This window comes from Ambystoma mexicanum, chromosome 2q, assembly GCF_040938575.1.
Source record: "Ambystoma mexicanum isolate Mex_15411 chromosome 2q, UKY_AmexF1_1, whole genome shotgun sequence".
NCBI classification, from domain to species: domain Eukaryota; kingdom Metazoa; phylum Chordata; class Amphibia; order Caudata; family Ambystomatidae; genus Ambystoma; species Ambystoma mexicanum.
Genome location: NC_090924.1, coordinates 1,309,892,552 through 1,309,906,472, shown reverse-complemented (window position 1 = coordinate 1,309,906,472; position 13,921 = coordinate 1,309,892,552). Strand labels below are relative to the sequence as shown.

At 45.1% G+C, this 13,921-nt stretch overlaps 1 protein-coding gene across 2 annotated transcripts in view; it reads left to right on the top strand.

The window, feature by feature from the left end:
* The window catches only part of NGLY1 (N-glycanase 1), a 520,539-nt gene that overhangs the window by 58,949 nt on the left and 447,669 nt on the right, over positions 1 to 13,921 (top strand). For both annotated transcript variants that reach the window (XM_069648769.1, XM_069648767.1), the window contains exon 3: positions 3,822 to 4,058. In XM_069648769.1, coding sequence (XP_069504870.1) covers positions 3,822 to 4,058 — 237 coding nt within the window. The remainder of the gene's footprint in view (positions 1 to 3,821; positions 4,059 to 13,921) is intronic.

Here is a 13,921-nt window from a genome sequence, read left to right as displayed (position 1 = left end):
TCAATGAGGGAGGAAGTGAAAATCGAATTGAAGATCAGGCCATCATAGAAATTATAGATGCCAGTGAGTGGGTGTCACCTCTTGTTGTCCTAAGAACAAAGGCTGGAAAGCTCAGGATATGTGTCGATATGAGGGAGGTCAATAAGTGTGATCCGGAAAGGCACCCATTGCCCAACATACAAGAAATCTTGTCCACGATTGGCCCAGCTAAATTTTTCTCTGCCTGGATCTAACATTGCTGTATGACCAAGTTTAAATTACATCACAAATCGAAAGCCTGAACTGCTTTCATCACGCCAGAGGGATTATTCCAGTATAAGAGGATGCCTTTCGGCCTTGTCTCTGCAGCTTCAGTATTTCAAAAAATCATGCATAGACTATTCGATTGGATGTGATGGCATCCTATGTTTTCAGGATGATATACTGATACATGCCGACAACCTGAAACTTCATAATGAGAGACTGGAGCATGTATTCAAAAAGTTGAATGCAGCAGGAATGACTTTGAGTAACGAGAAGTGTAAAATCAACAGACCAGAGATGGAATACCTAGGGCACATCATTTCGGCAGAGGGAATACGCCCCAGGAAACATCTAGCTGATGCAATGGAGAACATGCCCAGACCCACTTCTAAAGAGGACGTTTGCACTTTCATAGGCATGGCAGAATATTACTCAAAATGTATTCAAAACTTTGCCAGACATGCAGTGTACCTGCGCAAACTCACGAAAGGGAAAAGTGTTTTTCAATGGAGCAGAGAGTGAGGAAGAATTTACATCTATCAAGTCAGCATTGGCAAAAGCTCCTGCCTTAAATTTCAGAAGTGATTGCAAAAGCAGTATAACTATGGATGCCAGCAACTTAGGTTTGGGTGCCGTTGTTGCTCAAGAAGATGATGGAAGAGGAGCAGAGAAATCTTATGCCACCATTTGAAAAAGAAGCATTGGCTATTAGGTGTGTGGCGTATAAATTCAGAAAATTTATTTGGGGCATAGATTTTGAATTTAGCACCGACCACAAACCTTTAGTTGAGATAATTATGTCCAAAGGACTGGACAAGGTTTCGGGTCGCATCAGGAGATGGGTCACTCGGTTGCAGGAATTCAACTGCACGGTAAGGTATGTGCCTGGTGCGAAGAATGTGTCTGCAGACTGTTTATCCAGACTTACGAATTTGATGGAAGCGTACAAAGACCATTAAGAGGTGATTTTCAATATAGATTGAGTACCTGTTCCACAAGAAGAATGGGAGGAAGCGATGGTACAAGAAGTTTCTCGTAACAAGCGTCGGTGTGTATTGGAAGACAACAGTCTTCAAAGGAAGAGTCATTTTGAGGAGTTAAATTTGTTACCCTATTGGAACGTCATTGATGATTTAAGCATCCAAAGTGATTTGTTGATGCGCGGTGACGGGATTATTCCACCGTCAAATGTACTTTAGAAAATCATAAACATAGGTCATGAAGGCCATCAAGGGATTATTCAAACAAAGCAAAGAATAAGAAGTGATTATTGGTGGCCTGGATGTGATCTCCAAATTGAAAGAACAGTTTGGGATTGTATCCTTTGTAATAGGAGTGATAAAGTTTGTGTGGGTTCGAGATATCCTATGGTCATGACGGATGTTCCTTGGAGATTCTGGGACAAACTGGGTTTGGATGTGTTGGGCCCAGTGTGGAGTATTGGGAGGCAATCATTTTGTTTAATTGTAATTGATTTGTTAACCCGGTGGCTGGATGTGTTAATCAGGCCCTGCGTTGCCACTAAATCAGTCATTGATTTTCTGGATGAAATTGGTGAGTGTGAAGGTCTTCCAAGAGTGAATGTAACTGACAATGGGACTCCATTTTGCTGAGAAGAGATTATTGCAAAAGATTCTATTGAGCATAAATACAGTGCCATTTATCACCCCCAAACGAATGGTATCATGGAAAGTTTCAACAAAGTTCTGAAGGAAGCCATTCTTTGGGCGTGGAGTAATGGTTTAGAGTGGGAGAAGGCTGTGAGAGATGTGATTGTGGCACATTGTGTCACCCTGCATTGTATGATGGGTGTTTCCCCGTTCGAGTTCAGTGGAGGGTGGAAAAGCCAACACAAAACTGGTACCACCTTTGTTGGGGAAAGATACTGATATAGGAAAGAAATTGGAGAGCTTTGTGGAACATATCACAAACAACCAACTAAAGAATAAGATGGCACATGAAAAGTCAGGTGCGATAAGGTTTGGGATTACCTCTCCTGTTGTGGGTGACACGGTGAGGATCAAGTTGCCTTACATTCTCAGGAATGGACCGTGCAGATGGTCTGGGCCCAATGTAGTGTCTGAAGTGTTCAAGCATGTAGTGAGAGTGGATGATGGTTGTGTGGAATATGGAAAGAGTATGTGTGGTGAAAAGTTTGAACGAAAGGGTGATGTTTGTTTCTGATGCTCGGGGGTTGCTGATGATGCTAAGGGGAAGAGGAGGCAAGAGGAAAGTTGCTGGGGAGGGAAGAGTAAACCGGAATCTGACATTTCCTTGCCTAGTAATGCAGCGAAATGGGTTTGCTGATGAAGAATTTATCGGAGACCTCGACAGTTGGCTGAATATGTGTAGACAGGAGAACAATGCTGGAGTTTTGTGTTTGCCCGCAAAGAAGGGAAGATGTGTAGCATCAGTTTTGGCGGGCTATGAGAGAGTGAGCGAGAGATCTTTCTCCCACTTTAAATACCTAATGTGCCGTGTTTATTGTAATCCAGCCCTTCCATCTCAACATACTATCCGTGTCATTGCGGTTCTATAATACTGCACAGGTTTAATCTAGGCTATCTAGTAAGAATGTAAAACTAGACCAAGTGTTGTAATTGATTTGGCATTAAAAGTATTCTCAATAGGTGGGCCTTTTTGTCGCGTAAAGTTTACAATGCTATCCTGGTTTAAGTCTGATATTTTGGGTAGGTCGCTTTTCCATCGCTCAGATACAATACCATTGTACCACTTCCTCCTTTCCCTTACATTCAGTTTTGCTAATAAAGTGAGGGATCTGCTTGCAATTCCTAGATTGTGTAGCAAATGGTAAATGGAGAGAAGAGGCAGGCAATTGGAAGCCTTTTTTCCGTTCTTTAGTGAAAGCGTGTCGCCTGCTCCTGTAAACATTAAGTCTGATATGTGTTAGGAGGGTTTTCTTTCGCTCTCTGTACAGGGTGCGAGAAAGACCTACGAGCAGGTTGAAGTCCCAAAGCACAAGAGAAGACCATGCCAAGACAACTGTGGGGAAGCGCTGCTGCAGCATCTGCCCAAAGGGGAATTGCTGCAAAGAATTGTGCATACTAGAGTGGGATCTTTGGAGCTGGCATCCGTTCTGACACCACAGGCACAACTGGGCAACTATCCCCCAGGACCCTGTGCTCTTACAATAAATCTTGCTGTATAATTGAGGGGTCCCAAGAACCTTAATAGCCAACTTAGACACTGATTGGGTCCGAATGATCTTGGACTACAGCAGGGACCATAAGTGCTACAGTAAAAACCGAGAGACATTGCAACAATTGTTTCCTAAAGCTACTTGCCTGTAACCTCCGATATCCCACACTGTGGCCTGTCACCCCCTGCTTTCTAAGCAGGCAGTTGCCATGACAATGTATAGTCCTCTCCAAATATTTTCACACGAAGGGTTCCACAGATGGATTTCTAGCATCACCACGATCTTGGTCTCTTTCAGGGTACAGGTCTCTTTTCCTAAACTGTAAATTACAATTGGAATTGTACGCGTTCTCATTTAAAATGTACTTTGAATATAGAAAGAAGGTTAACATTTTGTTTTTCCTTTCTTTTTTTCCCAGGGAGAAACTCATCTCGTTTTCCCCCAAAAAGCCTCGGTGGAGAAGCTCCGCAAAATCCGAGACTTCATTGCTGCTGCGAGAGAGAGTCAGTTGGGAGGGGTACAATCCACTCCTCCAGAGAGACAAATGCCACTCACTGCCACCTGTGTCCAGCCTGTTGCACCAGTGCCCCCACCACCGGTTGTGGCCACCTCTAGCGGGGCTGTGCCATTTAGGACCAATCCAACAGCCTTCTTGGTAAAATTGTGTTTCTGTGCTCCTTTGAAGATGCATGCTATTTTGTTAGTGCTGCCGATATTTTAGGAAATATATTCTAATAGAACCAGCAAGTTCCTTCTCTTGTTTTCGTTATCTACGGATTTGATTTTGTTAAACGACAGGATGACCTGTCTGGCCCAGTGAATTATGGTTATATTTCTGTAATCCAAGAAAGAGACTTGCTGCTGAATTCTGCCCCCATTGAAGCTGAATGAAAGCTTCTTTTAGACTTTTCCCGCAGAACCTGATTGCTAAGTCACTGCTAAATACACACACACACACACACACACACACACACACACACACGTACACACACGTACACACACGTACACACACACACACACACACACACACACACACACACACACACACACACACACACACACACACACACACACACACACACACACACACACACACACACACACACACACACACACACACACACACACACACACACACACACACACACACACACACACACACACACACACACACACACGTACACACACACACACACCCCCCCTCTACTACTGGTGAAATCGCAAGGTCGAGTATAATGCAAATGGAAGTAGTCCTTCATGAGAGTTGGCGAGGAGCACTGCATTTTTTGTTTTGTTCGGCCTGGTTAGTTAAGATCAAGTGTTGGCACGCATTATAACATGGCAGAGCATATTATATCATCCTTATACCAGTAGAGTACACATCTTACGAAGCACATCTTCCACAGTGTATTGCAGCAAAATATTATTATACTGTGCCAGTTCACCACCGTAGTAATAAGCGTATAATGCTCCTTATTACAAGTTTTACAATGCCGGGGGAAAAAGTGGTAGTAATGAATGTTCCTTCACTTTCCCCCACACCATCATATTCCAGTTTTGAATGTGAAATGGATGAGAAACCTCCAGCATAGCTCGTGGTCTTCCCTCTACTTCACCACTCCTGAATAGAGGAATGCTTGTGGGTGGATTTACTGCCTGCGAGAATTCCTCCAAATCCTCTATGGACTTCAAGAATGGGCATTGACTGAGCCCTTCTGACACTCTTCATTGGGTGCATTTTGGTTTGTTTATAAGCGGAGGAATTGTTAAGAGTTTTGCCGTATTTCCTGTGAAAATACAGTCAAACTTGAATGCTGACACTTTGTAGGTTTAAGGGTTTTTATATAGTGCTGAAACGTTGGGGCAGCGGTCTGCAAACCTTGGCTCTGCAGTTGTTTTGGTTTCCAAATGTCATCAGCCCTATCCAGCATAGTCAATGGTTAAGGATCATGTGGGGTTGTAGTCCAAAATATCTGGATAGCTGGAAGTTGCAAGACCCTTCCCTGCATTAGAGAATTAGTCTGGTTATCTTATTTTAGCAATATTTATGAAGCGCATCGGTCTCCCAAGGGCATCCTGCCTCTGTACTCTCAAATGATAGGCCTCAATTGCACGTAGTCAAAGAGGAAACAGAGTTCCATGCCTGTGCCACGGCCTCCAACCCGAGAGAGCCTGATCCTAGGGAGTTGATAGTCATAGAGGATTGAGTGCGTAGCACTCTCGGGTGAAAATACACGCAAAACTTTGGCTGAAGATATTCTGCCCCTGTTTTGTGAAAGGTGTGCACCAGGCACAGAGACTTAAACCTCACACGCTGCTCAACTGGAAGCCAGTGGAGCTGCCGGAGGAATGGTGTCACATGGGCACCGTATGGGGTGTGAAGCACTGTCCTTGCTGCCATATTCTGCAGCAGCTGTAGACAGCGAAGCAGGTTTTGTGGGAGGGCCAAATAAAGCTCATTGCAGTAATCCATTCCACTGATTACCAAGGAAGACACCAGAGGGGCGTGACATTTAGAAGGAATGCAGGGAAGGAACCATAAGGTCCGCAGCTTCAAATGTCTCTTTTGACAAGTAGGCAACACCTGTTCAGACATGGATATCCGATGTTTCACTGACGAGGCAGGTGAAGGAAAATGTCCCAAGCTGACTGCCCAGAACTTTGGAGTCCAAAACAGTGGTTTTCAGTGCCGACCACCAGCACCTCTGTTTTCCCACCGTTCAAATTAAGCCAATTCCTGGTCATCCAATCGCTCACTGCCTCCAGGCAACTCCTAAGCCGACCAGCCGTCTCCCCGGGGAGAGATCAAGTTGCACAATAATTTGTATATCGTAGGAGTAGCACAGGAAGCCAGGTGCGTGGATTATGCTAAGAAACTGCTTGATGTAGACCTTGAACAAGGTGGGAGATCGTGTAGAGCCCAGAGGGACTCCACACAGCAGAAGGAATGGCTGAGATTGAAAGGTGGCAAGGACACAGGTTGTGAGTGTCCCACCAGGAAAGAGGAGAACAAGGCTATAGTCTGTTATGTGAGTCTGCTCCCGTCTGCAGACTCGGTGTCCTCAATCCAATGTAAAATGTATATAACGGAGAGGCCACAATAGTCCATTTGTAATCATTATGAGCATGGCAACATTTCAAATCGGAGGTAATAAAAATAATGAAATTTACTAGAATGAATACCTAAGTGGGGCAATTTTAACTCCGTATCGTAGCATTTAAAATAACAGCAATTGAAATAAATATAATTTATTGTGATTTTGAAGTGCATTTATTGTGATTTTTGAAGTGTTCATCCTAATTCGACTGGGAAGCCCCATAAAGTCTTCAAGCCTCCTCCCCACCACATTGCTCGTTATACTGAATTATGTGGAAACTCTATAGGGACTAAACAGTGTGGTGCTTGTTGAATGGCATTTGCATGGTTTGCCTGTATGTGATAAACAAGTCAGAAAAAAGCAGAAGGTTTAAGGCCACACCTCAGAGGGATGGTTAAGGGCTATCGACCTTGCATGCGTAAACTTGCATCGGTACACAACTGTACCTCAAGGTCACTAGAGAACAATGTTTAGGACTCGGAATTTGGACTATGGAAATTGGACCTGAAAACAACCCAAGTAGCTCCCGAGATTTAAGCTTGGGGGGGGGGGGCGGGGTTGGAGGCAGCCCTTGCTCACTAAATGGTTCTTAAGCAACAGGGTTCAGCTGCTCCAGCAACTTGTTGGGCGAAAGAGTTGGCTACTCAGCAAGGGGACCGAGCTCGCCAGCTTGTCCTCTGAAGCAGACTGAGCCAACAAACCTGAACTAAATAAATTGGAGACAGAGGCTGCTAAGGTAGTCCGTGCAAAGAGTACTGGGGATAGCATTTGGTCTCCCTCCCATCCTAATTTTCCTAAGAACATGGGCAGCATTTATGTAGAGTGTGTTTTAACTTTTCTTGTAAGGTACAGAATGATTGAGTCCAGCTGCATTTCTTCTCTCATCTTCTAAGTACATGCTGTGCAACTCTATTTGGATGATACTGAGAGAATGAAGTGCGAGTATGCAAGCCACTGTCCTGCTGAGATGTGGAATTTTAGGGAGCTCAGAAAGAGAGATGATGTCCAGTGGATTTCTGGGTGAATGATTACCTGAAATACATGTGTTTGAGTGAATGGCCATATGGTGGACAGATTTGTTAAAGGCATTAGCCATTTAGTCATGCTGGATGGGGCGCATCATAAACTTGTTCTCCTGAGCTGTGTCTGCACTTGGCTGATTCTAAGATCTTGACTGGCAAACATTTCTGACTTGTGGGTGTCGGAGTGAACCAAAAAGGAAAGGTGAATTCTCGGATGAGGAGCAGAAGAATTTGGGTCTTACAAATTATTTCTCCCACATGTCCACAAAGTAGAGATCAGTAATCCCTCTGAGGATTTCCTGTATAGGGTCGGTGGCACTAAGTGGTAGGTCTTCATCCATACCCAGACTTCCTGGCATTTGCTGGGACAGAGGAAAGTCTTACTTCCGAGGTCCCCATAGCGGTCTCAAGAAGGCAGGAAGAGCAAGTGTCTTATGCATGACGTTGGGAATGATTTTCCTTTCTCACCTTTCTCTCCCTTGACGTTGCTAGGAAAGATTTGATTTTATCTGGTTTCCCTCAATAGTTTCAGTCCACACTGATGCCACTGTGACTGTTGCTGGGTAGATGTAGTGACCACAGGCTGTCCGATTGGACTGCCCTTGTGTTGTCATCTGGCAAAGGTGTAGAAAACTGGCTTATATTATTTTTAAAAATGTTATGCAGCTAATTCCATTTTTAGCAAGGGACATCTGCTGATCAGATTTCCCTTTCATAAGCTCCATGCCAAAAGCATGATGTACACCTGTGCACGGCTGCATCAGTAGCCTCTTCTGCAGCACCTGCTCTCCAAGTGCCCCCTTAACAGCTGCCATGACAACCAAGTGTCTGGATGGCAGGGGCTGCATTTACGGTATGCACCCATGTTCCCAAAACTGCATATCTAGTAGAAAGTCCTGGCCGGACGTTAAACTGTAAATATAAGCCAAATCTGAGTTAAGGTATGGTGGCCAGCATCTCTCATAGTTCTCCAAGCCACAACTATTTGGTATCACATGTGTCAGCCCTGTGAGCCCAGTTCAGCTGTGTAAGGGCTTTGTGTATTTGTTACGCTCACCTGGTATCCACAGGGATGCCACCGAGCCGGGTTACTCGCTGGTATGGTTCTCAGCTTTGCCCTGATGTGGTCTGCGGGGAAGGTTCTGCCTGAAAATACAGGAGGACTGTGTTCAAGACTGACCGACTGGGGTAAGTATCCTCCCTCCACCCCCGTATGATTTCAGTCCCTCTGGCGCCCTCTCCTCACCTTGTGGTAGAATTAGGCGTGCTCTCCGTCCTGCCTTCTTTGCAGGGGCGCGTTGTCTTTCATGGGTGAGTGCGGTCCAGTTACTTCACTGACGCCGGCCCGTTTGATATTGTTCAGTTAGGTCTTATTGTTGTTCTTTAGTTTTGTTGCTATCCTGCATGCCTTTCTTTGTTTAAAATGTCTCTCTTTTTTTTTTCTCCCTTAGGTATGCAGAACTTCAGTGCGGCGAACTGGCTTGGATGAGCCCCGCTGGTAAATGATGGCGCATTAAGAGCGCTTTGATGCGGTAAGTAAGCGCTATGCGCAGTGCTGCAAAGTCCTGCCTTCGCTAACGTGTTTTCCTTCATTGTAGGTCGCGGTGTTCTTCAGCGCGAGTAGAGTTTGTACGGAGTGGTGCCAGCCGAGAGGCGACCAGCCAGGTAAGCCTTTTGAGCAGTTCGTAATTTGTAAATGTCTCTACTGCTTTCTTTAATGTTGCCTCTATCTTCCTCTTTCAGGTCGTTCTGTCCGGGAGGTGTGCAGATTCGAGAAAGCTGTTCTCAGTAGCTGCGAGTGTTTAAAGATGAAGACTGCAGGTAAGATGATGATGATGCTGCTGCTGCTGCTAATGATGTTCCTTTTTTCTCCTTGCAGGCTCTGCTTCCCTGAGGTTCGAGGGAATAGCTGGACACGGTGAGCGTCACGTTGCAAGCTGTAAAGTAACGCAAAGCTTGTTGTCTTGCTCGGGTGTAGTTTAAATAGCCCCAACAAAATAATCCAGGTAAAGTAGTCCCTAGGCTACCACACCCAAAACACTTGACCGCATAGCTTGGTTCTTAGGAACCAAGCTATGTGGATGCCTCCATGTTGGCTGACAATACAATAAAGTAGTTCCCAAGCACATTGTTTTTCATGGTGTATGAGCCTGGCGCCCTAGGCGCCAGGACTGGCCCCATGAGGGCTTTTGAAGAGGATGCCAGGGTCTAGAGGCCCGAGTCCTGACTCCACCTGGCCGATGGGTTTGCCAGAGGGGGTTTTGGGCAAGGGTCGTGACAGTATTCTCCTTAGACAGGCTGTCATTGCTACTGTTAGCAAGACTGTATCGTTGGGGATTGCCTCTTTGTTCTTTTGTGAGGGCAGATAACACCCTCCCCAGAAATAAAACCACTCCACAGGAAGCAGTCCTGGGAACCAGAATCAAAGGGCACATCAATCCTCAAAAGGAGTACCCTCACACCAGAGTGCTGCATGTCAAAAGGCCTTTGATTCTATTGACAATGGAAGGGGGGTGGGGTTAGGGTAGACTGAGGGAGCTCTTTACAGCTAGAGGAAGGTTCCACCATCTTGTTTCTTTCTGCCTCGATCTTTCCTGTCCCCTTACCTTTCACTTTGGGTGTGATTTCAGAAGGCAAAATTCCAAAAACCAGGATTGCACCATTAAAGCAGACTAACTTTAGTCCAATCACCTGGGAGTTTTGCTGTTAAAAGAAGGGGGACTCCCACTAATTATTTGATTCATCTCTTGACTTCAGCCCTTGAAGGATTTTTCTTTTACCCTGTTAGGAGCGTAGGCCTGTCCAAAATCCTCTAGTTGTGAGGTGAAGACTGGTAGTTCAAGACAAGCTCTGCTCCCTAACTATCTCAAGGGAACATTGGGATGACCTGTTGCAGGGACACGATATGCCAGTGACAGTGGTACCCAGTACCTCAGTGTTGAGCAGTTGTGTGCCAGCCTCCACTGTTTTGGAGCCTGAGAACAAGAACTCCTCCTGTCAGAGTTCCCGTGTGGGGCTTCCAGCAAGCTGAGAGCCACGGCAGCTGGGAACCTAGTATTTTCAGTTTAACTGCTTGGCACTGCATTATAAGAACCAAGTGACCAGTTTAAACCACCAGGACCCTCGGGTGCAGCCTTTTGCACTACAGAGCTTCTAATCGCTGCACCACATTGCTGTCAGAGCAGCAAGAACTGATAAGGGGTATTTTGTCTTTACTGCCCATGTCACATTACCCCAAGTGCTGCATCTGCTATCCTTGCATATTCTCTTCTTTGTATAGGGTGTGGGGGTTTCTAGTTGATTATTATTTCACAGTGTGTGTTTTAAAGTGTATATTTTGTTTATAGAATCGTGATTGAAAATTCCTTTATTTTGGACTCTGCTACTGAACCACAGTCACACTCCTTGAGAGTATAGCCTTCCCTCGGCCCAAGTTATCAAAATAAAGCCAAAGGAGATATATATTTTAAACTGTGCCTGTTTTACCTTTGATTATGTTGGCTCTTGGTTTGTAGAAGTGTGATGTCTTTAGCCTCTACTTCCTTGTACTCACTCCTGCAGGGCAGATTGTCTTACCCTGCCAATTTTAATGGTGCAGCTCCTTATCATTGGTAGGCTTGGGGGTGACTCCAGCTCGCATCCTGGATTAAAGGAGGACTTCTGCAGCTATTCAACATATTGTCATTGGTGCCAAGACTCCTATAAAGATGAACACCCTGCTAAAGACCCAGAAATCTTTGTTGCAGCCAACCAACATTTTCTTCAAAAGTTGCGACACTGCTCTGCTCCTTTGCTGATCGCCAGAAGTCCTTCATTGGTGCTTTGACCCCCCCCCCCCCCCACTCCCCCCAACTGGTGGGAGCAACCAGTCTTGAACCCTGAGGGGTCTCCTGCCTTGGGAAGCGTACGAAACCATCCTGTGGGCTGACTATCTTCCTCATGGGCTACCTCACTGCATTGCAGTGCAGGACCATCTTCTTGTTTCCGTCTCGTAGGTCGTCTTCCACCATTTTCTTCAAGTGCCCATCGCTGACTTCTGCCTGTATCATACCCTGGGCTTTTTCTGAGGTTGTCAAAAATTTGGTGGTCCTTTCTTCATCATGCGAGGGTTGTCCAGCTGTCCAGTCCCAGGAAGATATTGCCGAAATGCACTTTCACTAAGAGGTAACTCCTGATAGAATGCCCCCCCCCCCCCCGGACATACATTCCAACCTCACAATTCTGGGGACAGGAAACTGGCTGTTTTAGGAATCAATATTGTTTTAATAAAATCCATGCAAAGGTGGTCCCCAAGCTTTATGCAGGGGGATGTCTTAGCACTATTAGGCAATCGCAGGCAGCTTGTCTACAAAAAAATTAAAATATCCTGCCTGCATGCATCTTGCTATTTCTCACACACATGCATCTACCTACATAATCAAATCTGCATATGTCTAATTTGAAATAGCAATAGGCATTCCAGTTGCAAGTCTATCAAAACTGCTTCAAAACCTTTCTATATTACCCATAAAGTTACATGATAAATTATTCAAAGAATGTTGCTTTCCCCAATAACTCCAACAAGTGGTGGAATAAGAGAATTGATGCATGCATCTCATTTATTTATTTTGTTATACGCGCACAGGACCCGGAGGTATCACAGTGCTAGATTACATACATTAAAGCATAGGTAGTTACAGTCCAGTCAACAGTACTTACATAGGTAATCATGCATATTTGTTAAAGTGCGGTTTTGACTTGTTTGCGAAATGCAAGGTAGGAATGTTCGCTCCTGATGGTGGGAGGGAGCGTGTTCCATAGTGTGGGCGCGATGACAGTGAAGCAGGAGCCACCTGATCGTCTTCTGTTGAATCTAGGTGTAATAAGTGAGATAGAGGAAGTTGAGCATTACCCAGATAATTATGTTGTTGGTTGCTAATATGTGTGCAATTTCAAAGTAGGTTTACAATGAGTTGAATCAGAATTTGTCAGGTTTTGTGTTTGGGAAGCAGCGTTATTGATTCGGAACACACAATTTCTGTCAATCCACACAACCTAAGAATAGTTTGAGAATGTTCATATACAAGTATGAGTGCCACTCTAATTTTTCTTTGGCTGATTGAATCCCACTGGCATAAGACTTCTTTTTTTTATTTTTTTTTTTATATAAACTATGCAATGTCGAGAGTGAGTGGTGCATTGGATTTACATTAGCATCTTTTTCTATGGGAGTTGATTACTCTAGGTAGACGTCCATATTGAATGGACGGATTCCAACACAGAGGATAACAAGGTTCATTAAAAATATTTGATAATTATTTCCTCTATGAAGCTAGTCACCTGGAGGAGGGGTCTCAGGAAATCACTGGCTGATGGAGTGAGTAATTTGCCAGCAAGAGAATGGGGTACTAAACGCTTGAGTCATTACGTATGGGCAATCATTACGTTCTGTCTTCCAAGAAGGCTCTCAAGTCTGAGGGAAACTAGAAGTCAACAAACTCACCTCCAAGCTTGACAATGGAACCAATACAGCGTGAATTGGGCCCGATATCGCTGAATTGACTTCATACAAAAAAAGTATCCGCAAGATATAGGCGCACCCAAGATGTACAAGATGATATGTAGTCCATCAGGAAGGACATGGGGAGCTTTCATTCGTGGGTCACATGGAACATAAAGAGAAATGGATACTGTCCCTGGAGGACAGAATGGAAGGCCTACAACACATTCAGGACCGGGTCTGCGATCTTGCAACTTAGACAAGAACTGAAGTAAACAACATCAGGGTCTTATGAGATCCCAGAAAAAGCAGAAGGAGAAGACCCCTATCCAGTGGATGGAGAAGTGGATCCCTCAAGCTCGTCATCACACCTTTGCTACTCACCTCGAAATCCAAAGGGCTCACAAAGTGGGCGCTGAATCGAGTAGCCAATTTAAGAAGCCGAGACCCTTGATGGCATGCTAGCTTCGGTGATCCAGATCCTGGATGCAGTGAAGAGGCTGGATCGGTCGACCTACGAAAGCCACAAAATTGCCCAGGACGTCTCTAAGCAAACCGTGACCAAAAGGAAACAGTTGTCCTGAACTGCATTGTCGAGGTCTGTGCTATGGCCTCCTGGCTCCAGCTAAAATGGTGATCACTGCGTCCAGGGTGGGTGGGGAGATTATTTTTTGAAGACCCACAAGACCTGTGGAACTACTTCGATAGGTCATCTGACCTCCCAAAGGACACGGCGCAGCCTCTCCATAAGATCCATGGTGCAGGAACTGCATTGTCTTTGTCTTTTCTACATCAAACGTAGTCGCACAGAGACCTTGATGCTAGGTTACTCTGATGCAGATCTCAGAAAGACCCCACGGGCAGGCCAAGATTGTGAGCACTTGACACAGCAACCATGTCGCAACCAGATCTTGAAATG